Below are 27,186 nucleotides of genomic sequence, written 5' to 3' on the forward strand. Positions count from 1 at the left end.
AGAAAGAAAAACAATGTATGGCTATCTTATCATCTAGAGCTGGAGCTGGCTACAAACAACATTCAAATTAATTCCCAAGCTCAAAATCTCAAAATAAGCCACAGAGAATTTCTTCAAGTTCAAAAACCACCTGACTACTGCTATCTGCAAGATCGGCAACTTCTATCCAGTAAAATGGCCAATCCCTTTAAGAATCATCCCCATCAGCCAGATTGTTCTTCCTCAACAAGACTTTGTCTAAGACTTGGTGTTTCTCTGTCATTCTGTGCTTTGAATGACCAGGAACAATTAATGGAAACCAAGGAATTTTTTTATACAATTACATGAAAAAAGCCTAGCAAGACAGTAGCATAGCTTGGAAGCCTGATATAACGCATGCTTATCACCAGCTAATTAGGTAGTTGCTTATAGTTAAAACATATTTTCAGTAAGTACCAAGGTAATTTCTCTCTTTTCCTTCAAATTTAGAAGAAAAACATAATTAGGTTTCAAATAGCTTCCATTAAAAAAAAAAGATTTAGAGATAACCAACTTGCTTCAAAAACTTTCAGGCGATAAAAAATTCCTAGGAAAAACTTGTAAGTAAAAAGGAAAGGACGTGTTCCTGCCAGGAACAAGGACAGAAGGACTCTAAGTGAAAACTGGCTATTTTAACTCACTTTGTAGAGTTTCCACCATTACTTTTATGGGGGTGTGTGTATGCTAAGCAAATGCATCTTTGAAATACCTGTTCTGACATATTTCTCTTTTCTTGAAAATCTTCTGCTAGTCTTCACACTTCTCCTCCTTGCCCAGCACCACAGAGCCAGTATCCTCCAATCCTTTGAAATGGCAGTCTCCTCACTGCCTCTCCTCTCCCAGGCACCACTCTCTCATGTTACTTCCTAAGGCCAACAATAGCTTTTGCTGCCTCCCAGAGCTGATAGTGCTGTTTGGGAGGGCACTGCTATAATTAACTCAGGCATCACCCCTGTGATTTATCTTGGTCATCTGAGTCCTAGCAATACCAATAATGTAATGGGTTAGATCCATTAGAAAATCAGTCCATTACAGACACAAAATATGAGTAAGGCAGGTGATGTACATTTTTTTTTCTTCATCCACTTCCAGCTCCCACAAGCAGAGCACCTTAAAAATAGTACTGACTGTTTATAGCAAGTCAAAGTTCATATGTTCTCATCTCTTCCTACTACTTAGGCTACCCAAGGAAATTTTCCTGTGTATCTCTCTGCTTGGATATATTAGGCTCTGTCTGGGGAAGGGAACAAGAAAACTCAAATTACCACATTAGTAGTTAAAATAAACAAACTCTCCTGCTGATTCCATCCAGTTAAGTACGTTACCTCGTGGGGGGTTAGCACATGCCAAGACAACACATTTGGCTCAAGAACTTCCTAAAATATACCTCACTGAAGGCATAGTCTGGCAAGCATTGCTACTTGTGTTCTCAGCTCTTCTGGTCTTCTGTAACTTGTCAGAGCAGGCACATGTATTGCTTGGCTTAGTCCTGGCATTTTAAGTTTTAACAAAGCATGGGCATGGTGGGCTACAGATAAGTTTAATGAAAACAGGACCTGGATGAAAGAACTAAAGGCTACAGATTTACACCTTTTTCCATTTTCTTGACAAATGTTCCAGAATTAAATAAGTACTGTTGCCCTAAAATTTTCTTTCAGTAATTTTCTTTCCTTTCACAGGCCTATTATGTTCAACTTCAGGAATTCTTTCCATGATCTCCTTTCATTAGAATTGGTCTCTCTTGCATTCAAACAGCCTGGCAGTTTCACAGTAGCAAATTACTGAAAGAAGCTTCTCCCAGGCAGCTTTGTATCAGGTTTTACACCATCTTTAGCTGTAATTAAGAACGCCTCTTTCCTATATAAATTTAATTTTTCATCTGCCATTTTCCTTCACTTGTAGACTCTTTAGTCTTCTTTTGTGAATCAGAAGACAGCTTTTATATATCTAAACATAATTGTTTTCTTTGTGTAAGGTAACTACACAATCTATTTAATTTTTTTCTTACAGTTTCTTATAAAAATATGTAAATGTAATGTGCCATCTAAAATTTTTTTCTTGTGAAATCACAAAGCATTTAATTCTGGAAAAAACAACGTTCACTAGAAAAACTCTGCTTTGTATTCTCTGAAACAGTAAGAATGTGATACTCATCTGTTTTATATAAACCAATGCATTTAAAAGAAAAACACAGATTTCCTGGGAAACACAAGGTTTTGTACTATTTTTAATTAATTGTTTTGATTATTAATTTCATCTATATGAATATTAACATAGGATTACTTCAAGAAGTCACTAGAGCCAAAAGGAAAGACGCCAGGAAAAAACAGTTGTTGCATGAGAATCTGGAATTCTATATCCAGTTTTACTGTACAAGTCCAACATATGACCCTTGGGGATTTTCTTCCCTTATCAAAAAATATTAGAATAAAATAAATTAGACAGGACACATATTAGAGAAATATTTCATCAGAGAGTGCAACATGCAAAGACTCAAGATAAATGAGTTCACCAGCATGTGCCATTTACCAGCCCCAAATACAGTGAGTAAAACTATTAGTAAAGAGTCCCAAATTTTCCAATACCATAAGGGATAAAAGCGTGTATGTGTTTTAAGGCACATTCTTGAATAGTAGAAGCACTGTTACTGCATGCTAGGAATATAAAATTAATGAAGTAACTGTACTTAGGAATGCCTCTACTCTGTGTGAAATTACCTGTCATGTAAACTCATGCTTTTTTCAAGATATCTTTGAAATTCCTAAGAACAAATTGCAGGTTGTTAAAAAAAAATTTAAAAAATCTTCAAATAGTTATTAATCTATGTTAGAAACAAAAGTGTACCTAGGGTTAGAAAAAATTCATGTCTTACTTTAAATATTTACAAATGTCTGTCTCATCAACAGAAATAACAGTGATTTTAGAATTTTATCACTTTTTTCATCCTCAGACTACAGTAATAAAATCACCGCTTTAAGTAATTCTTTTTCACTTTAATTGCAGTTTTTAAAAACAGGTTAATAACCATCCATATTTAAACTGTAGATTTTATGAGTAATACTTATTATGCAAACCATTAAATTTTTATAGTCTTTGCAGAATAAAATAATCATTGATCTTTTTCATCTGAGTGCTATTAAGGCAAAGGGTGTAAACATCAACCGATTAAAACATTATTTAAAATGTTTTACAGAATGTGTTATAAAATTTAATTTTAAGTAATTTCACTCATCAAGACTTGACAAATCTGAGGAGTACTTCATTTAATTTCCTTTATGAAAATGTTTTGCATTCAAAGTAAAATCCTGAGGGACCCTCAGTCCCCATAAAAGGCTGTGCTGTTGCCCTTGCCTTGGGTACTATGACTTCCCAACAGTAAACTGGCTCACAGTGCAGTGCCCTCCAGCAAATGTGTAAGGCAGGACAAGATGACTCAAAGTCTATTCTTTTGCTCTTCCTAATTACCAGCTAAGCAAACAAGAATGTGAGGTATTTAGATCCTGTTTATTGCCTTAGGAACAAGAAACCACTTAAGTAAATTTTAAAAATACACTGAAAACAAAGCGTATCGTATGAAATTTTTAGGTATATGTAGTCCTTTTCCCAGAGATCACTTACAGCCTGCAACACTGGTTACAAAAATGTCTTCAAGTTTATACTCCATGGCGTATTTTGGGGCCTTTTATACAATAGCAGAGTTATGAGCTTGTACAAACAAGTGCTTGTGTGTGAGACCTGTTTAATTATAGACACGAGAATTGGTAGAGAATAGTTAGATGTTCACCCATTCTCACATGACAAGGAAGAGGTGCACAAACATCTTTTCCTCAGAGACAAGGTGCTGAGTCACTGGAGAGTGATGCACTGCATGAAAAATCCTGAAAAAACTGTGAGCTGTCAAACAGAGAATGAATGTTCATGTCCGATAAGCTCAGCTTCCACAAAGAGCAATCCCGAAAAGGTATATACAATCTGCAGGTGGCCAAATGACCACCAGGTCTGAGGTATCTGTAAGGACCTTGAATGAGCCTATGGAACTGAGGAGAGAGAGAGATGGTAGGTGCAGAAGGCCAAACACAGGCAATACTGTTTCACACATGCTTACACAAAATAAATCTTCCAGACAAATCAAAGCAGATTAACCAAAGACACACATTATACTTCAAAAATTGGACAGCAACCAGGAAATGGGTATTTTATTTGCATCCACATTACAGTTAGAGAGATGAATTCAAGGATAAGTATAATGTTCAGCAAAGTGAAATGACAAAAACATAGGCTATCTTAAGATAACCTTATGATTTGCTTCCCAGGAGAATACACACCCCAGAAACCTGAATTTCTTCAGAAAGCAATCATATAAGGTCAGAGCACCCTTGATACAAATTTAACTTAAATAAAGATAAAACTTTTTAATTGATGTTTCTATGGCATCTACCCATTTGTACTCAACAAACTCCTTGAAGGTCTCAAGGCTACTGTATTCTATATGATGGGACGTGATAGCTACTCATCAAAAGCATAGGAAACCGCTGTTTGCCTAACTGGAACATAATCCTAAAACCGTTCAAAAAAATTGTGGTAAACCAAAGAGAAAATGAGTTCTGTTGAAAGGAACCTGTAAAGATTACATCAGGTTCAATCCCCTGCCTTGGCAAGGATATCCTTCACCAATCAGGTTGTTTAAAGTCCCACCTTGAATGCTTTCAATGATGGGGTATCTGCACTTATTATCTTTAATAATATCTTAACATAATATAATACAACTTAATGTCTTTAAGATCTTCATTAATGACATAGAAAGAGGGATTGAGTGCATCTTCAGCAAGCTGTCAGATGACACCAAGCTGAGAGGCACTGTTGACACACCTGAAGGACAGGATGCCATGCAGATGGACCTAGACAGGCTGGAGAATTGGGCCCATGGGAATCTCAAGAGGTTTAACAAGACCAAGAACAAAGTGCTGTAGCTGGGTCAGAGCAAGCCCTGATATCAGCACAGGCTGGAGATGAACAGATCAAGAGCAGCAGTGTTGACAAGGACTTGTGGGTGGTGGTTGACAAGAAGCTGGACGTGGCCCAGCAGTGGTAGCTCAAAGCCCAGAAAGCCAGTCCTATCCTGGGCTGCATCCAAAGCAGCGTGGGCAGCAGGGTGAGGGAGGGGATTCTGCCCCTCTGCTCCCCTCTGGTAAAACCCCACCTGGAACCTTGCATCCAGCTCTGGTATCCCCAGCACAGGAGGGATCTCCTTGAGTGAGTGCAGAGGAGGGACACTACGTTGATCAGAGAGATGAAGCATCTCTCCTGGGAGGAAAGGCTGAGAGAATCAATTATTCAACCTGGAAAAGAGAAGGCTTCAGGGTGAGCTGATTGTGGCCTTCCAGTACTTGAAGGAAACTTACAGGAAAGATTAGACAAGACTATTTACAAGTGCATGTAGTGACAGGACAGGGAGGAATAGGCTCAAAATGAAAGAGAGTAGGTTTAGATTTGATATTAGGGAAAAATCATTTGCTGTAAGGGTGATGAGGCCATGGAACAGGTTGCCTCATGGGAGTTACTCAAGGCCAAGTTTGATAAGGCTCTGAACAACGTGGTCTAGTTGAAGGTGTCCCTACCCAAAACAGGAAGGTTAGAACTAGACCTTCAAAGTTTCCTTCCAGCCCAATTAATTCTATTATCACATGATTCTATGAACTTCCTTGGACAAATTATTCCAATGCATCACCACTCCCATAGTAAACAATTTCTTCCATTGTAAAGCTACCCTCCTTTTTAAAACAATTCCCTTGTCCTATCACTACAGGCCCCAGTAAAAACTCTCTTCCCATCTTTCTTGTAAGTGCCTTTAAGTACTGCTGGACCACATTAAGATCACCCCACAGCTTTTTCTTCTCCAGGCTGAACAACCTCAACTCTCCCAAGTCTTTCCTCATTGGAGAAGTGTTCCACTGTCCTGACAATTTTCCTGACCCTCCTCATAACCTGCTTTAATATGTTGCTGTCTTTCATTGGAAACAGGATGCTGTACTCCAGGTGGGGTCCTCCTTTGACCTAATGGCCACACTGCTTTTGATGTAGCCCCAGCTAAAATTGTCTTTCTGGGCTGCAGGCGCACATTGCCAGGTCATGATCATTTTTTCATGCATCAATACCCCAAAGTCCTTCTCCACTGGGCTGCTCTTAGTCCTTGGAGCCCCAGTCTGTCCTGCTACCAGGGATGGCTCTGACCCTGGTGCATGAACTTACTCCTGGCCTTGGATTTCATGAGTTTCACATGGGCCCAATGAAAGCAATTCAAACCACAGACCAGGAGCACTGCTACAACATAAGACAATTCTAAGACAAAGGTAAGAAAATGTTGTTGTCTGGGTTTAAACTTGCAGAAGGCCCAACTACAAGTTGCAAACAGAGAAGAAAAAAAAATGCTTAAAGGAGGTTGCAAAGGGACTAAAGTTAGAAGCGCCTTAACAGTGCATCAAGTCCAAAGAACATAACAGCAATGACTCTGGAGACAGGTCCTAGGGATCTGAGACACTACAAACAGAAATAACATCCATGCAGTCACAGATGACAATGTTTCAGGAACACTCATTTGTACCAAGTCAAAATATAAACTTTCCTCCCTGTGCATGACACAGAGCATAGACCATACAAAAATACAGGCAGAGTATGCCTAGAGATCTCAATCCAGCCTAATCTGACTTAAAACCAGAAAAAGACAAAAAGCTTGATTTCATGATGTCTCTTGAGCTGTAAATCTTTCCTCTGCATCAGGAAATCAGTGCTTTACTGGTACTTCAAACAGAAGCCAGGGTGTAGCTTAAGGATTTAAGTGCATGGGAAATAAGTCTGGCCAATTCAAATGACAGGATATTTCATACTGATGTTGATTCATTCCTGTTTTGCAAGCAACAAATAAAACATCTGAATTGCCAGGATTTTCTTGTGTTTGCTCTTTTCCCAATTCCTGTATTTCTCCTGCAGACTTAATTAAGCATTCTGGGCAGTGATGAAAATGTTATTATAATAAAGAATTCCTGAACCCAGCCATTATTTTTGTATTGTTCCCTATTTTCAATAACATTCAGCTAAACAGCAATAGAAATACAGTTTGTAAAAAAAAGTATAGCTATCTTACAGTTCAACTGCAGAGCTATGTAAGGAAATGAAAAAGTCAAACCCTCTATTTCTAGGTACCTGTAAATGAGCAATTACTCAGAGATTGCCCCCAGAAGCAATAATCTCCTTCATCTGACAAATGAAACATTTGGCACACTACAGTTCTCCACCTGATAAAGGACCTTCTCATGGAAATAACATTAAAAATCAGCACAAACTATATTTTTTTACTGCCAAGTTTTTCTATATAGGAAATATTCCATTTTGATTCACATCGGACTTAGGCCATTGTGTTGTTGCCTGATTATCCTCCTCTGGAAACAAAGCATTCTGACAGTATGTCATCACTACTGAACTTGAAAGGATTTTATATGAGGAAAAATAGTCTCGTTATGCTAGTCTGCTCAATTAAGTCAGAAAGCATAAAACAAAATCATTATGTAGTGGTATACAAAAGATTTGACTTTATTTTGTAAATTTCAGGCCTATAATGTTTAAAAAAACTAACATGTATTTTGGAATCCTCCTCCAGTCTTCACTATCAAAACACTACTTCTTATTCATAACATCTAGAAAATTGGCACATCATTTCTGCAGCACATATCTCCCTTCTAGATAAAATAACTATCCAGGACAAGAGCCTAAGGAAAAGATTTTTTAAATCTCTTCTGACAGCTTTCTGACAGGTTTTTTCTGCATTTCCTGGCATAACCCTTCCCAGAAATACTTCTCAGCAAGCAGGTTTTCTACACTGTCCATTTCTATCAACGGTCTGGCCACAACAGGAGAAGACTACACCTACAAATGCAAGCTTCACCTCTATAAATAAAGAGTGCAGCCTTTGTGCTGCCCTGGAAGCTGCTGGGTTGTTGCATGGGGCAGTTTTCAGGAAGCAAGGAGCACCACATTGGCACTTTAACCCAAGTTACCACTAGAGTCCCAACCTAGGGGCAATGGACACTGTTAACTCCTCCTCCTCCTTTCCCATAACCAGAGGAAGGTGAAATAGGAAGATCTTAATAATACACCGGGCATTATTATTATTATTATTATTGGCGTAGAACAAGAAAACAGAAAAATTGGGGAACTGAACAAGGATTACTACAGGTGGATCATGGGCAACATGTCAGTATAGTAATAGTTCATTTTCCATCCATGTTTAGTACAACTCTGACATTGTCACTCCTCTTCCAACTCATTCTTTTCTAGTCAAAATTGTAGTGATGTTTCTTTTCAAAGTGTGCTTATTCAGAAAACTTTCTATTCGCAACCAGGCTTTCATTTGGAGTTAGGAATGGGGCTTTTCAAGCAACATCACTCTTTCTGTTTTCAAGCATTTATTCAGTTCTTCTACACTGTACATCCCTTCATTTACAGATTGTGCTCATATTACAAAGTGTGATAAAATAATTTTTTAGAATTTTTTCAGGAAGATGGTCAGCATATCCTTCAAAGAAAAAACAAGGACTGAAATGCACTGTCCAATTTTCTACCTTGTAATGGCAAATGTCCTGAATTTCTAAATTTTAAATTCTGTCTCCTGCTCAAGAGACTGAATTATATCATTCTGAGAGCTTTGGAAATAGGCAAAACCCAGTTTCTGATGCATCTGTGCTTTGGAGACTACCAAAAAGTCTGCAAAAGATTTTTTTTTTTCTGTTATAGGGGCGTCCATCAGCTTAGGGTTGGTGCTGATATCTTGCAAAATTAAGCATCTCCTCTTAGACTAGAGACCCATCAATATTTTTCTACAAGTTAATTAACTTCTAGACTTTGATGTTTTGTGAAATTTCTCTGCAACAAACTATCAGCTCATGAACTGAATGCTCATATTCACATGCAAAGACCCATATATGCTTAATACAACTGTTAAAGCTTTGCATCTCTAAGAACTAATTCTTAGATGGTACACAGACTTGCAGCTTCTCCCTCTGCAGATGAAAATGCAGAAACATAACAAAGGTTTGCTAAATGATCTCAAACTATTTTCAGAACAATTTAATTATTTTTCCATTCCTCTGAAAACTTTCAAATAATATTTTAAAAAGCTAGATAAATATTATTTATAGCCATAGTTTCTCCCATTAAATAAAATTTATCCATTTAAATCCCATCCTGTTGATTCTTCCTTTCAGATCAGATAAACTTGCAGTGAACCTGGGATTCTTCAGGGTCTGTTCCAGTGGGCTGTTTTCAGTTTAAACAGCTGTGTTGTTACAATTTCCTTTTACATGTGACTTGAGGGTATCCATTTGCTTCACAATTACGATCATAGCACCTACAAACTTTCAGCTAACCAGATTGTTAATTGCTATGTTTGCTTTACGCTTTCTCATATAAATAGAAAATGTTCCTCCTGAAACTGAATGGTTCAAAGGTTCAAACATTATCTTCCTTGCTTTTCTCAGGTTACTTATTTTTTTCTTTTTCCTCTACTCTCTGTCTGGGGATATTACTGATAAAGGTTTGCATACTCTGTGTTATCTCTTTTAGTGTCTGTCTCAATGAAAGCTTTTGCCTTTGTAGAAATCAGTGCTAAATGTTTTCTTCAGAGGCACCCAGCAAAAATAAGGAGCTTGTTTTAGGGCAAAGTCATCAGTAACAAATAAAACTTTCACATGTTTGCAATAAACTGAAGTAGAGTGAATAATGTTATAAAATACACCTCACTAGGATTATTTGCAATACTTAAGGTCAGTATTTGGTTTTATTAGTTCTTATGTACATGTCTGACTCTCTCCACTGGTAAGTTACTTTTGCTTCCACCTCTTCTAATGTTTCTATCCAGTTAATCTGAATCCTCAAATTCCCTGAAGATTGTCTTTAGATAAAATTAGAAGCATAACTGCTTAATAAATGGGAGCATTCCTCTGTAAACATACAATACAATGTCAGCACTTCTGTCATGTGATTTCTGAGTGGAATTTAATATATGAGCTGTGAATAGCTTATGACCGCTCCCATAATGCGGGATTCATCTAAATGTAGATGCAGCTGAGCCAGTCCCTCATTACAGTCTGAAGAGATGAATAAGAACTTTCAGGGTTCACTTCACTTCATGCCAAAGTATACATATAGGTTGCATTGCAAGCTACCTTTGTGCATTTTTATCTACGCATAACTTGGAGAAATTGCTGATTTTTCTCCATTATGTTTTGTGAAGAAGTTTAGGCTGACTAACTCAGATGCCTATGTCCATCACAACCAAACTCTCACGCTAATTAAGATTGCACGAGACTACTTATTTCTCTGAATTATGTCTGAACTTTTATTCAAGTTTCCCCTTGGTCATGCTGTTTTCAAGTGAAGGCTGTTGAAAAGTGGCCAGTAAGTGGCCAAAATTCTGGACTTCCCTCTAGCCTTTTGAGTAGTCCAGACATGCTGCCAAACTCATTTGTTCCTGTGAGGGTCAAGGGGTCTTTAGAAATCCATTTCCTGTGACCCAATTTATGACCCTGATGTCTTAGTCAAGGGAAATGCTAATTTATTGACAACACAAGAGAGAACATCCAGTTCAGGTGTTCTGTTATGGACCACTTGTTTGACCTGGGTTTAGCCACAGAGCATAAATGATTATCCACTGACACTGCATAGGACTGTCAGTGAAGCCTATGAAGATATCATCAACAAATATGAAGATATCATCAACAGCTGTAGTTGATCATGAAGAGCCATATTTACAAAGATAACTTTTTGATTAAACAATTTTTTTTTCCTGCCTCACATTCACATAGTGAAGCCCCTGTCAGAAGTTGTGTTTAAAGTCTAACATGATGTATGGGTTAACTTCTTCTTGGGCTGATAAGGGTCAGCAGCTGATGTGTCCCCCAAAAGTTTTGTCAGCTTGGAGAGAATTTCTGGAACTCTGCAAAATTCAGCTAGTCTATGCATTTGGAGGTTGCTGCTAACCATCCCTGGCATATGAGCTAAACATAGCAGCGTTCAATAATGTGCTGCTCACAAAGAAAATGGGAACACGGAGGATGATGCTGCATGTCAGCACACATGATGAGAAGGCAAAGGTCACTTAGCAAGGCATAAACTATGAGCAGCAAGGCAGGTGACAGCAGCTCTGATGACAGCATCCTCACACTCAGGACTGACATATCTGCCAAAGGTGGACTTGGCAGATGGCCACACATCACAGGAAGCAGCATTTTGCATGGGAACAGATTTCAGAGTGCTGTTAAAAAGGGCTTCAAGTCTCACTCCTGAAAACTAGGCTCACTTTACCAGTGCTCTTACCAAATTATATGCTACTAAGATAATGTTCAGGAATAACATGGTTTTGATATGAGTCTATTTTTACTTTCTTACTTCCAAATTAATATAAGCACGACTTATCTACCCCTTCCTCAAAATAATTATAGCAGCAAAGGAGTTTGTGTATGAAGGAAGAAACTGGAAATTTATAGAGTAGCACAGGATTAACCATTATTAACATTCATCATTAAAACTCCATTTTAGTTCTATAATTAAACAATTAGCAAATCAATCTGCAGACTCTGAACCAGGGAGAATCCTGAGGACAAAAAATACAAGAAATTCTAATAGATATCTTTTAAAAATTCATTGCATTAACTACAAACAGTGATCACAAGACGCTGTTTAACTCGGTTAAAAAAACCTCAACTCTAACGCACACTAAACAAGTTGTATCCATTTCATGATGGGTTATCAGTACCTTGGTTAGACTCAGCTCATTTTAAAACCTTGTGGCATACTAACAGACTTCTTAAAGTTTACTTGTAAACAGTAGTTCATTGACATATTGTTTCTGTGCTTTTTAAGACTTGTAGTTTCTCTGTTAATGCTGAGAATTTCTTGAATTCAAGACTGTATAAATAGCTTTGACAATTAGCTTATTTTAATTACTTTAAAGCAAAATGAACATCTATGAAAGGTAAAAAACAAACATTTAAATACAGAAATTTGCTATTGATTGCTATAATTTCTTTTTCTAGAATGCACATGTTCCTTTACTACTCTTAATTATTTCAATTAAGATTTCTGCATGTCAATTAGAATTGGTTCAGAATGGAAAATTCCATTCCCTCCTCTTTCTTTCAAAGTAGGTAAGCGCACATGCTCTTAGGAGGGCTTTTTTGTATGTAGAGTATGTGTAAATAAGGAAAAGAGCATCAAAAAGTAATTGAAAAGGGGCATAATTCTATAACATCAAAACTAACATAAAACCAATGTACATCCTTTTTTTTTAGTAGTATTAAGTATCTCAGTCTCAAACAGGAAAACTGGAACATTAATGACATATGTCAGTAAAATAATTAAAATACTAAAAAAGGAATAGGATTTCTATAATCATGCATAGCATGACTAAGTAAAGAAAAAGGGAGAAATCTATCCTAGTTTAAACCTAAGATATGAAAAATAACACAACTTAACCTGAAACAAATACCCTGGATTGCTTCCCACTGAATAGCTCATACAACAGCTAATGTTGTTCTCATTCTTACTCTATTTGCCCTGACAGAGGTTTTTTTCCTTTAGGGTCTGTAAATTTTTAGTATTTCTCAAGAAGGGTGTTGGAGATGGGATGCAGAATCCCATTGCTCTGAAACTTTCCCTCTCTGAGATTTGCGGTGAACTGTAAGTTAGTGAAGCTCTGCATGTCCTAAATTACTGTGGGAAATTCACAAGCCCGGGGACTGAATATGGCCTGAAACTTTATTTCACGTCACTCAGGATCATATAATTTTTTTCCTTCTACATTTCTTCTGACTAACACCCAGGTAGGCTTCAATTTATGGCCTATTGGCGTGTCTGAAAGAGCTATTTGGCCCTCAGTAAGGAAGAGGATATTCCAGGTTTAATGGAGTACATAAAATCCTGTTTTGTACCCTCTTGAGTCTTCCATGGAAGCTGTGGTTCAGTGTAACTGTTGGGAGAGTACTTACTGCATTGAAGTTGGGGAAGAGATTCACTGCTGCAGCAGTGTCCAGAGGAAACGGGAGGAACGGCTTAATATCCAGCGATGGCTGCAAGGGTGGTGCAGGAGGACGCACAAGGGCTGGAAGAGCAGGGCTCTGGCATGTACCACCTGCACGTACAGAGAGACAGAAAGCATTCAGCTTAGTGGGGGGATAAAAGCCAAAACGCACGCACACGCGCAAAGCAACAATAAAAAGATAATATTGCATCAAACAAATATATTTTGACTTGTCCAAAAATTACTGCATTAGTGAAAAAATGCACAGCTGACTCAGTGATTGAGTTGGTTATAATTCTTTGCCAGCAATTGTTTTATGTTTCAGTCTATCGTGGTTAGAATTACCTTATAAACCATTTATTTCCATGGACAATCTGCAACAACAGTTCAGCATATGTCTAACTTCCCTTGAGAACTTCAGCTAGTTTCATTCTTTATAATTTCATCCCTACCCTGTTGGCTCAACCCTACAAAGGCAGATTACTCAAAAAGATAAAGAACAACTTGCCGTTCAGCTCAGCAAAAGTTGTTATTTGCAGACTTCTGGTTTTTGAATTAAAAGCTAGTCATGGAGCCAATGGATTCTCTTTCTTTCTAAACCTCACAAACCCAACATACCTTGCTGCCTCAACAGTTGATCAATACAAATCTAAAAATAACAGTTTCAGGAGCCACTGAAATTCTGTTTATGGGAAGGTACCGACGAACACTTTCTGCTCTTTGTAAGGGGTGGAGCTATTGGATTCAGGATTCAGACTCTGTGCAGCAGAAATCTCCTCCCAGCTAACCACCAGCTCTGTGGGAACGCAATGTAAATGAAGAAATACCCTTGCATACCAATAAGGCACTACCTGTTTGCAGTGGAACCTATTTTGCTTATTTGTTTGCCCCTGGCCACAGCCAGCTACAAGCTGGAAGGATCCAAGTTCATTCTCTGCTTTCAGTGTCTCCTTTATTGGTTGCACTCCAAAACATCAATTCCCTGTTAATTAAAGACTATTTGGATCCTAGGAAACTGTTAAAATATGCCAGTATTCTTCTAATCCGAGAGGCAGGCAACAGACTGTAAAAACCTGCTGGTAAGAGTCCAAGAAACAATTTAAAAAAATGAAAGGGGAGTTTTACCCTACTCACAAAATAGGGACACAGGCAGACAGATCAACAGAGAGAGATATCCAAAATCTGCTTCTTTTTTCCCTCGCATACATACAGACATTTTATTAGACAAGTTGCATGCATCCTTTAAGAGTGCAAATATGAAGTAGTCAGGAAGATATATGACATCTCTCCATATTTGGCCAGCAAATCTGCTATCAAGTTTTGTCATGTTACACATCTAGTTGAGGGCTAAAAACATAAGACTTAATTAACCAGTTGTAGATCATCCACGTTGTGCTTCTAGATATAAAATCAGCTGGAGCCTGATTTTGAAGACTGTATTTTTTGCCAACTTTCAGCTCCTCTGTGAAGCCTTTCACTAAGAATCACTATTAAATTAAAGGTAGTGGATTAGGGGGTCACTGTAGTCTCATGATAGTTTTTAATCCCAAGAATAACTGTCATTTTTGGGGTAGCTTCTACATTGTACCTCACTGTAAGTGTATAAGAAACCAAAAGTTTTTGAATGCAGCAGCTGAGGACCTAGGCAACAGAAAATCAGAGCGCAAGCAGCATAGAATTATCAAGTATTTGATTGCCATTGCTTTGGCAATAGTTACATTCCCATGACATGGTTACAAAAACATGGTAAAAATAAATATAACAGGTCAGAATGATGATGATGTAGTGTTGAACATGCCAATCATACTACCTCAGAATAGGAAAGAGCCATAAAGGTACTTTTTAAAATGCTGGAAATACTTAGCTTTAATTATATAAAACTTTCACACATCATGAAAAGAAGAAGTCACGCTTACTAAAGAAAAAAAATACAGATTGCACCTGAGATTGTACAGAATCGCACAGAAATTTCAAGGTGAACATTTGCATGGCAATAGCAAAGAATTTTAGTGTAATCAAACATTCTGTAACTCACAGATGCAAACTGGACTGTGAAATGTCACCTGTGCATGGGGACACAGCTCATTGGCTGTACTATCTCAGTGCTACAGAGAAGAGCTTCACAGGTTTGAATTACCCAGAGCAAAAGTACTGCTATCCCAAACTCATCTGAGATACCAAGCCACGGAGGATGAAATATTTCTATTCTGTGATCCTTTCCTGTGGCATGACTCGGCACTCACACACCTGCTGCTGCCAGCCAGTGCGAGGCAAAGCCATCTGGGGACAGGAACAAGCTTTAAATGGAAAAATCCAGCCAGCTCTGCAGGACCTTGGCTGGGACTCAGAGCCTGTGGAACAGAGTCTAAAATCTACCACAGTCCTGGCTACAGTGGCACAGAAAATTAGTATGTTCAGGAGTACAGCTGCTCTCTGTGTTTTCAATAGTGTCAGACATGTCTCTAAATGATGGAGCATGTGAGAGGCATCATGAAATCTGAGTGTTTGCTTAAGTACTTCTCTAATATTTATGGCTGCAAAAATTACTTCTCTTTCAATTTAACATACACAGAGTTGTAGTCTAGAATCTGCAACAGAAAAACTGAACCAATGGCAACCATTTTTGTGACTCAGTTTAGCTTGGGCAACCTTTGAGAATGCCAGCATTAACTATTTCACACCTAATCCATTAGCAGAGGGATGGAGAAGGGTAGAAGACCACTGAGAAGAGATCTTGAAAAGTACACACAGACAAATTCCAAGCGTTAACACCGGATTACAATGAAGAACCATAACATTTGCCTATGTCAGTTTTAGTACTGTGTAGGATGAGTTTCTCCACAAAGACCTCCATAGCATTCCCTGAGCAGATGCAGCACTGCTGATCAACACACAATGAGGGTGAAGGTTTAATGTCAGCCTTTTTACAAGCTTTCTAACAGCAAGGTTTGGATAACACTGACCAATAAAACTAGGATAAAATGCCACAACACTGATAGGTTTTGTCCACAGCCTGCGCTTAACACTCATTATTATTACCTGAAGTTCACATAGATAACCTTGTCTTTATGAGGAGCATGCTACACCTTAAAATGGCAGGATAATACAGTATTTTCTAATTCCAGTTTTACAAGTTAAAGTCTCATGTCTTTCTAAAGAGGATAAGAATCAGATTCTAAATGGGAGATGAATGTTCATACATTTGAAAAAATTCACATCAATATTGTTACTTTAATTCTCTTTGTAAGGAGACCAAGAATAATACTACTTAGAAGTTTAGCATTTTTACCCAAGTTTGAAGTAGTCATTTGTTTCTTTAATTTTCAAATAATTTAAATCATAGGCAAGACAATCTCTTGGACAGAGACACTGGCTATACATCTACAGTAAGTGTGAGCACACAAGTTTGGGGAAAATCTTGCAACAAACCTTTGCCCCTTCCTATATCACAATGATCCTGTTTTCGAGAACTCCTCCAGTGTCAATCAAACACCTCATTTTTGCACAGGGATACAGTTCTGTTTCTCCAGCTGGAACTAGACATTTTGCCCTACTGCTGGGTAATCTGGTTGGAAATACAACACCATGTTCTGGGCACAGACAGCCCACGTGCTACAAAGGAATGTGAGCAATATAAGGTTCATGCTCTTGGTGACACATCCCAATCAGGTGGGTTCTCCTGAAATCACTGGTGAAGTGAGCTTAATCAGGACAAAACCTTTCTTGCCCAAATGAAGTGAATATGACAGAAATAGATGAAGAGTGGATTCCTGCTCGTTATGCCTCAAATTATCCATTCCATGAGGAATTGGTTTGTTTTTTTTTTTTTTTTGAGTATGAATTGAAACAAATACTGGTGTCTGTCCTTTCCCCTGCTTCAACTCTAACCCATTTTGACTTTAGAGACTATGTTTCACTGTAGAACTGAAAATAGATTTTAAAATGAGAATAATTCTAAAAATAAGAAACCATGTGTCATTAAAAATGCTTACATTTTAATCTTCACAAATTTTTTTGGTGACAATTCTTTACAAAAAATTAACACATTCTGGGGAAATTTTTGCTTTCAATGAAATAGCAGTTACTGAAAAGAAAGTTTCCCATGTAAATTTCTGTGCCCAGTTCACCTGAAGTTTTGCTTGGATCAGTATTAGGTAAAGATTAAACAGCTGTAAGTACTCACCCTAAAATCTGGGTTAAGAGAATCACAAAGACTGAATATATACATAGGAAACCAAATGAAACAGCCCTAGAGTAAACATATATCATAAACCAGGGTGGTTTTTAATACAGGACAATAAATAGCAAGTTTCCTTAGTGTTTTTCAAGAAGGCCAAGATCCTTATTCTTCAGGTTCCCTATCAAACAGCTCAGCAAATTGGCAACCACTTATTGTTATATTCTATGACATGGCGATAGAGAAAGTTATGTTACATCTTTCTTTGCACAGTCTTTCCTCATGCACGCCCTCATTCCAAATCCCTCTAATTTAAACTTAACTGCAGATTTAATTTCCAGAAAAAGAATCACAAGATGCATTATCAAATAGTCTCTCCAAAGGAAGAATCTAGCTCAGATTTTGCAGACACAAAAATGTAGATAATTTTTTGCAATGCATTTGAAACTTAGAGGTATGTAAACTGGGCAGAAACTCTAAACTAATACCCCATTAATCTAAATCTTTTGCAGTTCTTCCATCACTATTACCACCATAAACATTGAGTGAAAAAGCAAATCTCTGCAGAATTTTATTTTCATTCCTTCACTACTTTGCAAGTTTTTCCTCCTGTCCATGCGAACAGCTATTTTGAATACAGCAAGGACACTCAACTAATGTACCCTTTCCCTTCCTTCTTAGAGTCTGAGTTGGTTTTCAGGATCATAAAGTGGTTTCTCTTAGATATGGATATTTCCATATTTTACAACCCATCTCACACCTCTCTTAATATTTCCATTATAACTTCTCTGAGGTCAAAAAAATACACACATTGTGCCTTGGCAACAGCTCAGAGAACCTTCCAGCTGGTATGACTCAGTGGAGAAGCTGGGAAAGTACCACACATTTCCAACTGAAAAGTTGACTTTTAGGAGGATTTAAAAGAGCTTCAAAAGCTGTAATTAATACCTTTTACACAGGAACCTAATATCTAATAGTACACAAGCACTAAGTATTAAAATATAACCTAGACAGCCTGAGCAAAATCAGGAATTTTCATAGAAAACTTTTCAAGAACTATGACCCAGGCTATTTTAAAGTGTAAAAGGGAAATGATATGTAGGAAGCTCATGGTCAAGGTTATAAATATTAATAAGCCTACATTTGGATAGGTCAATATTAGCTAGAACTTTTAATTTGTTATGAATCAAGTTTGCCAGTGGGCCAAAGGAATGGTATATTTGGAGGGATTTTTTTGAAAATACAATAAAAACACAAGCATTTAAGAACAGCAGGCTATCCATGGTGAATAATGCTCTTTCATGATCGAAAATAACAGATATCACACTTATATTATCACAGAATCTGATAAAACATAAAATTTTTAGATATCCAAAATGAAAAGAATAAACTTCTCTGAGATCTAACAGAGAAAATATGACATGAATTGTAGATGTGGTTTTTAGAAATTAGTTTAATGTAGTTTGTCATGGTCCATAGTCACTAGGGTACTCCTTTTTATCACTGTATGATACTCTTAATTTTAACAACAGATACTTTTCTCAAAAACTGCTGAATCATCTCCTTAAAGGTAAATTCAGCTGCAGAATGAGTAGTACCAGTGATCTAACCAGGCACGGAAAAATGAGACTCAATCACCAAACTACTTAGTTGTAGTTGTTGTAATAAAGTGGCTAAAATATGAACTCGGCAAACAGAAAGTTAGCTAACGTGCAACCTGTATCTTTCATGTGTGTACAGAGATAAACTTTTGATTTTGAATATTTCTTTTTTGTAAGCTATATATTATTACCTAAGAACTGAAAGGAGATTAGATGTAAACAAATTATGTGAATAGAGAATTTAGAGCTCAGAAAATCTGTTTTCTGACCATTTATAATCTTAGAACTCAGCTTCTTGAAAGGGTTTTTTTATAATTTTGAGTGGTTTGTTTATTTTTAAAAATTATTTCTTTTAGAAGGGGAAATAAGACTCTTAAACTGCTTTCAAATTCTGTATTGTTCATATACTCTTTTTGGAGAGTGCTTTCATTATTTAATAAATTCAATTTTTTAAAAAAAAAATATGGTAGCCACATTTAAACACAATACTTTTACATACTATCACTCTTAGGTCCGGAAAAGAAAGAAAAAAAAAAATCCAACTGTATTAAATAATTGAAGCCCAGTTGAAAAGAAGAGCCTTCAAAATGAGACTCCAACCACACCATCCTCAATCCTGCTGGTTCTCCTGAGACAGCTTGAGGATCAAGTACACTCTGTGGCCACACAAGCTCTTCTTTCACAGGTTTTGCTGTTAGCAATGCTAGCAGTGGCTATTCACTTTGAAGAGCATGAATGCAACACTGTCTCAGCTGTGAAGATCTGTCAGTAATTGATTTTTCAGTTCACTGGCCAAACCAAAAAAATCGTGACAATTAAGGGGGGGAAAACCCCACCATTGTGTCAGCTGAAACTCTTCTTTCACCTAAAATGACACCCTATAGCTCCTACTTAGATACACCTGTTTTTATTATTTAAATATTGGCAAAATTCAAACATCCAGATCCAAACAACTCAAAGTGACTCATTACAAAAATATTTTCTTCTCTTCCTTTTTTTTTTCAGATTGGCACAAATCAGTACCCACTGTTTATTTATAGACAGCATTTTTCAGCACGTATACTGTTCACCTGGAAAGTTTGAATCAACTCTGGTCATTTGCTGCTATTCAAAGTATTATTTTTTCTAGAGAAAATATTTATTCTCTGGTTCCTGCAAAGTGAGCTAGTTTAGAAAAAGAATTCTTTTTATTATTATTATTAGTTTTAGAAGCCTGCAGCTATGCAGCATGCAGTGTTTTTTCAAGTCTTTTCTTTCACACATACTAGTATTTTGAAACACATAAGATCATAGATCCCAATAATTTTGATTGGAAAATGTACTCCTCTAGGTGTACAGGGGAGTAAATTTCTCTTTTCATTGTAGTAACATGTGAAACTACTATTATGATGCTGGACTGGGAAAAGGCAGAGGCAAATTTCCATATGTAGTCTGATACCCATTATCTCCTGTCATTTTTAACTTTACTTTGCTAAACAAAGGTTTCTGCTCCCATTTTGCTACCTTTTTCCCTCCTGTTCCTTTATCATCTGCATTACAGGAAGGTGGGCCCACCTTGCAGACAATGAAGCCCAGTTCTGACTGAGTGGGACTGAAGTATCAGCACTGTGCAGATCTCACTCCCCTCAGGCCTCAGGGCTAATTAATGTCAGAGCCCCCATTAACCCCACAAAGTATCAGCTCTTTTGCCCCATATCTAAAATATGCTATGGACCCCAGGAAACACTCTGCTGAATAAAATACTGGCATGTTGTGTTTTGGATATTTACATAACAGCTACTGAAAAACCATGACCTGAACTTCAGTACCTAACATTTCCAAGCAAGGAATTTGTCTAACCCACTATGGGCCACATCTTATATGGATTTCAAATTGTACAGGGGCAGAGACTTAGCTTTTTATTTTAGCAACATGACCTACCTAATTGAGCTCTTCAGAGTCCTTTGGGCTTTTATTGCAGTTGGTCAGACAAATTTGGATTTTTTTTTCCTATTGGAAACTGTTGGATAACTGAAAGTTAAATGATCCAAAATGAATGTCCCACTTTCTGTAAAGTTCTTTCTGTTTCTAGTATAAGGAAACAACTAGAAATTGTCCAATTTGGTCAGCATGCTTCTTATCAGCTGCCCATACCAAGTACTAAACATGCCAACTACCAGAGAACCAGAAAGCCCAAGACTAGAAGTCATGATTTTGGAGAAGATAAACTAGAATATCCATGAACCTCAGCTCTCCTCCCTCTTTAGAAGGGAGGAGTTTTTAATTTCTATATGCCTTACCAAAAAAAAAAAATACCCAGCAGGCTCATTTTTTTCTGTATGAAATTCTGGTGTTAATTCTCTGGACATTTTTGCCTGGCAAGAGATTATCCCAATTTTTCAGCTAGGAACCAACCTACCTAGGACAGACAGGAAAAGTCTTCTTCTCAAAGCTTGCACAGGAATCTGTGGCAGACAAAGGAGCTGACCTCAAGGTCCCCAAATTTAGTGCTCTGAGCACTGTAATATCCTCTCTTGGTTGTAGGCTAATAGCAAGCAGAATGTGCTTTCACTTAGACTTGAATGATCTCACAGACAATGTCAAAACTTGCTCTTCCTTTGGTGCCATAAATGCTAGAGGGAAGAGGAGTTCACCAATGAGTCTAAAGATGCACTAATGATTCTATTTTCTTTTGGCAAACTATATATCCCCAGCTCTGTTTTACAATTTCTTCCCATACGTCTCACGTTTTGTACTGCTTTGTACTTTCTTTGGTAAGAAAATGAATCCAAGGAAGCTAAATGCCTGCCTTGCACAGAGTGAGCTAGAAATGTACAGAGTCAGATGGCTTAGAAGGGACCTCAATGTAAATAAGTGTTGGAAGGGAGGGTGTCAATAGGGTGAAGCTGGGTTCCTCTCAGTGCTGCCAAGTAATAGGACAGGGGGCAATGGGTAGAAACCAATGCACAGCAAGTTCCAGGTGAACATGAGAAACATTTTTACTGTCTGGGTGATTGAGCCCTGGAACAGACTTTTCAGAGGTTGTAGAGTCTCCCTCACCAGAGATACTCAAGAACAATCCAGATGCAGTCCTGTGCCATGTGCTCTGGACCAGATGACCCACTGTGTTCCCTTCTGACCTGACTGATTCTGTGATTCTGTATAAAAAACAGGTTTTCCTTTTTCTTTTCATGATGATCTTGGCTAGTTATTGCCACATAAAGCAGCTCCCTAGCATGATTTCTAGCCTGCAGCAGAAAGATTTACTTTCAGACTCAAGCTAGGGTGGGAAGCATGGGTGTTTTCAAAGGAGCACTACACCTCGATGAAGTTAGAAAAAGGTCACAGTGTTACAAATGTGCATTTCCCCAAAGCTGCATACACGGTGTTTCTCGACACCTTTCAGCCTACAAACATATTTTGTGACACTGTTGAACTGACTGCACCATTATTTACTGACACATCACGTAGGTTTCCTAACCAGTGGGTCAGTATATGGTTTGTAGCCTTTATTGGAGAGATACTGGATCTTATCAGATCATGTCCAGCAAAAATGTGGCTACAAAATAACTGAATCTAAACTTTGGAACACAAGAAAGTGCTGAAGGCCCCACGCATCCCAAAGTGTGCTCCCCTGAGCTCACATTCTCCTGGTAGATCCTAACCACAAAGGCTCAAAAAACCCCCACCATAAATAAATTAGCTAAGCAAAAATACAAGCATCAGCCAAGTATTATAAAAATCACATTAATTTTAAAGCTTTATGCTTTTTGACATTTTAAAAAGTCTTTGACCTGGCATATTCTGCAGTTGGATTTTTCTGATGGTTTTATAAAGGTCATGTTTATGGTATAATGAGCACAAATTTCCAAGGATTAATAATCAGAAGAACACTGTATTGCAAACAGATTTTCAAAGAATGTTTCATTTTTATGAATATATTGAATATGATGAATATATTATCAGCTCTAAAAGTGCCATTTTTCAAAAGCATGCTTGGGGAAGAAATAACTATTAACTTCTGGTGTCTTTACTTGAAATGAACCAAGCACACGACTGAGAAGAATATGTAACTAATGCCATGAAATGGACACACTCCACTAGTAAACTCTATGAAAATAGTTCTGTGTAGCAATGCATCTTCTCTTCAGCACTAATAATTCCATTTAGCATTAATAATTCACCGGAAAGCGCTTTTACACATTTGTAACTGCATAGTGCAAAGTAAATGGAACTTAATGACAAGTTACTGAATATTTCCAGGGTACCACTTCACTCTTCTGCTAGCTGTCAAACCTCTATTGCTTTACTGAATAACAGGCAGATCAACTTCAGAAAGTGATGAAGTTAGGAGAGGGATGGCAGAATCCAGGCCAAAAGAGCAAAGTCAAAGCTAGCTCCATAGAGGGAGTAGAAGGAAAGGAAGGAGAGAGGTGCATTGATGAAAAGAAGTGGCAGAAAGTCTATGGTTTTGCACATGCACTTGGCTGTTGGTCTCACAGGCAGCAAAAATGGACATGAAAATATCTCTGTCAACCTACGCCAGTGTCTCATAGCCTGGACCATGATTCCCTCCTGAATAAACCTCACAGAGTTGCACAGACAGGTCTACCTATGCATATGTATGTGACAAAAACACATACTTATTGAAATAAAATCACATTTGTCATTTTTCTTTCCCATGCGTAACGGCATAAATGCTTGCACAATACATCAGACCCTACCACAGTCTCAAAAATTTTCATTCATAAAAAATGCCCCAACACATATGTGTTTAAAATTATTAGGTTTATGATCTTTCATAGGTAGGTAAAAGGATAAGTGGAAAAATTAGTAATTTTAAAAATTTAGTAATGGACAGTGACCAGAGCCACAATAGAGAGAAGTACGTTTTACAGAATGGGCTCCTGGATATAAAGAACTTTTCAGTACATGGTGGTTTGAAAGATACTTGTCAAGATAAATTATACATCATAGCGTCATTTTTCCTGTAGGTATGTATTTCTAAATTAAAAACACTTCAAGTTATTTGGCTCAGGAACTTCTTCCAACAATGAAATAACTCCCACTCTGAATGAAATACCTGATAGTCTTAAAGAAAATTAAGCCAAAACAGCAAACACAAATATCTTTCTTTCTCAGGATGTAAAGCTAGAAAAAAAGCCTATTAGATCACATGGCCCAATTGCCTCTAAACCCCAACCCATTACTTTTCATAAACTTCTACTGTACTTTATTGAAATGAAACAAGTTCAGTCCTCAGGAGATACAGCTGTTTGTGCAAAAAGCAAGAGCCTGAGGCTCTGTGGCCAAGAGTTTCTGGAAAAATAAGTTGATGCAAAATTGAAGTTTTCCTAGCAGGCAACCTATGTTTTGTATTGAGAAGCAAAGAAAAAGCAGACAGTGCTTGGCAGTTTGCTGTCCCCACAGAGACAGGGGAAGAGAGGGATAAAATATTTAGTTAACTGTTAAGTTTGAATCTTCCTAGGGCAGAATTTTGTGCCATCTGAAATCACATATTCACTACGTCACTCATGACTATACCTTGGATTTTCATCAGCAGGTAATTATAAAAGAAAAAAAAGTAAATTGTTGTACTGGGCAGAGAAAAATATCTATATCTTCTGCTAAGTACCCAAGTACTTGAAGATTAGATTAGCGTCACTCCCCTCTACATTAAGCAACAGAGATCAGCTTGCCTCTTACTGGAGCTGTGCCATCAGACTTTGCTTTCTTGCACCACTGCAGGAAAGTTCAGATTCAAGTTGAACACTCACACAAGGCAAAAGCGTGACCACTAACAACAGAGCAGCCTTCCAGCATGAAGAGATGAGGAATTCACCAGGAATTTGCAGATCACTCCTGACTTGCTAGGAATCTTTTTGCTGTCCCGATAAACTGGTCAGCCATTCTTCATCTGTCTGTAAAAAGCTAGGGATGCAAACTATCAGCAGTTCTGCACTGCAGGACAGAGCTTTGAGTTCAGCAAGGGAGCCATGAAGGATAGCTGGTGCTGACAGAGCACAAAACCCTGAAGAAAATGCTAAGGGCAAGGAGTTCACATCAAGTTTGGAAGAGGGAAAAGTGGAGGGGAAAGAAGGGGAAGTAAGACAGCAGAAGGCAAAACAAGACTGGAATTAAAATAATGGGATGTTGGAAATCAATGCAGGAAATTTGAAACTTGTCCAGAATCAATTAAACTGTTGTCTCCTGGAAATTCTATATCCAGTCACAGATTTAATTTTAATAAAGCTTAAATAGGACATGTTATAGCATACTTAAATAGTAGTAATTGTGTAACTCTATGGTATCTACAGATTACATCTTTGCCAAACATCATTTACCGCAATCACATGCTGCCCTTGTGCAATTCAAATGATTTTACTCTTTTTTTTTCCCCCTTTCTTAAACAGAGATAAACATGTGTCATATGATATGCTGGAACACAGAACTAGGTGTTAATTCACAGTATATCCTGGTGAGTAAATGTTTTTATTTTCATCAAGAAATTGTGCAATTGTGCTTCTCCATACATAACTGCAATGAAAGAAAAAAAAGAAAGATAAGAGAAAGTACAAATTCCAAAGGACTGACTCCACTATCCAAGCAGGGTACCTTCATTGTCACTAACAGATCCTAGTCATGACCCTTCTGCAACTGGGAAAACATAACAAAACAGACTATATTGAATTCACTTTTATAAACCTTTTTATTCCCTGTCATAAAGGACCAGTTTGAAACAATTTTTTAATAATCTTTGAATCAGGCTGTGGGTTTGCACATGCCATGGTAAAGTTACTGATAATTAATCTATTCCTCTGTGCTAATTTGGCTGATGTTTTGCTTCAAGATGTGATTGCTTATGGACAAGAAGGGAAAACGGCAAAAATCCAGCTTTTTCGTGTTGCAAAGCTCTGTCAGAATTGATCTTCTCTTCAGATCTACATGGAAACTACACTTTTACACATCATGTAAAAACAAATTCTTTTAAAAGTTTCAAAAATTGAAAGAAATCAAGGTCTGTATTTTAATCAAAGGCCCATATTGAAGCCTGCTCTGTCCTCAGCACCTCAGGGGAGTGTCCCAGTAGTTGGGCTGCTGACTGACTGGGAAGACTTGCACAATGATACCATTTTGGAGCAGTTTAGATTTGTGCAAATGTGTATTCACTTCACGGAGGAATTTAGCTTGTGTTTCCAGCAGCCCACAAAAATCCGTTGACCTCAGGGCTAGTGTTTTTCTGGGGAAGTGAATACATTCTTTTACAGTGGAGAAGTTCTAACAAAATGGCTATTTATAAAAAAGGACTATGCAAACTTCAGTTCTGGCAAGCTTACACCTGATGGGACTGATCTAGGAAAATGCTTGAGAGCTGGAATATGGGGCACTTACTAGGTTGACTGTCCTTCCCCACACACTTGTGAAAATACTGGCAGGTCTTTTTTTAAAAATCTCTCCATAAAAAATACCTATAATTTAAAAAAAATATTTTCAAGCAAGCAAAATTATCTGTCATTTTTTATAGGTGGGGGGAAAGCACTACTGCTTTTGCATACAAGACACAAAGGACAAAAGAAATTTTTGTCCTATTTTCCAGAAACACAGGCATGTCAAACCCAATTTGTCTAATCCATGACATGTCAGATGCTCCAAGCTGCATCTATGGAAATAGATAAAGGCTTGTCCTCCACAGATTTAATGAATGGGAATCCCTGCCCCTGGCTAATGTAAATCGTTCTTGTTGGTGGATAATTCTAATGATTACAGTCCAGTTACACTTACACAAGTACACATAAGAATTTTCTGTAAAGCAGCACAAACTGCGGGGCCAAAAAATGCAAACCTAGTAATACATACACATCTCTTTAAGCTGTATGAAGTTATGACTTTTCAGTTTTTCCATATCCTATCCTGATGTTCCTTAAGTGCATTTTACTATCACATGACACAAAATTATTCCATGAAAAATCCACATGTGATTATTCACTCTATTCAGAGCTTTTTCCTCATTCAAAAAGAAATTTTGATAGGTTCTGATACATATTTTGCTACAGGATTTTCTAAGTCGACCACACAGCTTGTAGCTGTAAACAGAAGTCTCATACCAGTATCCTGTGTATCTTGGTTACATTTGATATGGGCAAAATTCTAAAAGAAAAAACAAAACAAAAAAAACCCCAAAAAACCCACAAAACCAAAAAACCCCAAAAAATCCAGGGGGAAAACCACCCCCTGCAGGGATATGAAAGGTGGCAAGGAGCAGTCTGCATACCAATGTGCAGATTTCACTGATGGCTAAGAGATACCAGGGCACGATTGAAGGGACAAATACTATTCATCTG

General features: G+C 37.6%; 1 protein-coding gene across 9 annotated transcripts in view; it reads right to left on the reverse strand.

Moving 5' to 3' along the window:
* Positions 1–27,186, reverse strand: part of ZNF385D (zinc finger protein 385D) — a 410,794-nt gene that overhangs the window by 118,125 nt on the left and 265,483 nt on the right. For all 9 annotated transcript variants that reach the window (XM_064414290.1, XM_064414306.1, XM_064414280.1 and 6 more), the window contains one exon: positions 13,056–13,198. In XM_064414290.1, the coding sequence (XP_064270360.1) occupies positions 13,056–13,198 (143 nt within the window). The remainder of the gene's footprint in view (positions 1–13,055; positions 13,199–27,186) is intronic.

Source organism: Passer domesticus, chromosome 1 (genome assembly GCF_036417665.1).
Source record: "Passer domesticus isolate bPasDom1 chromosome 1, bPasDom1.hap1, whole genome shotgun sequence".
NCBI lineage: Eukaryota > Metazoa > Chordata > Aves > Passeriformes > Passeridae > Passer > Passer domesticus.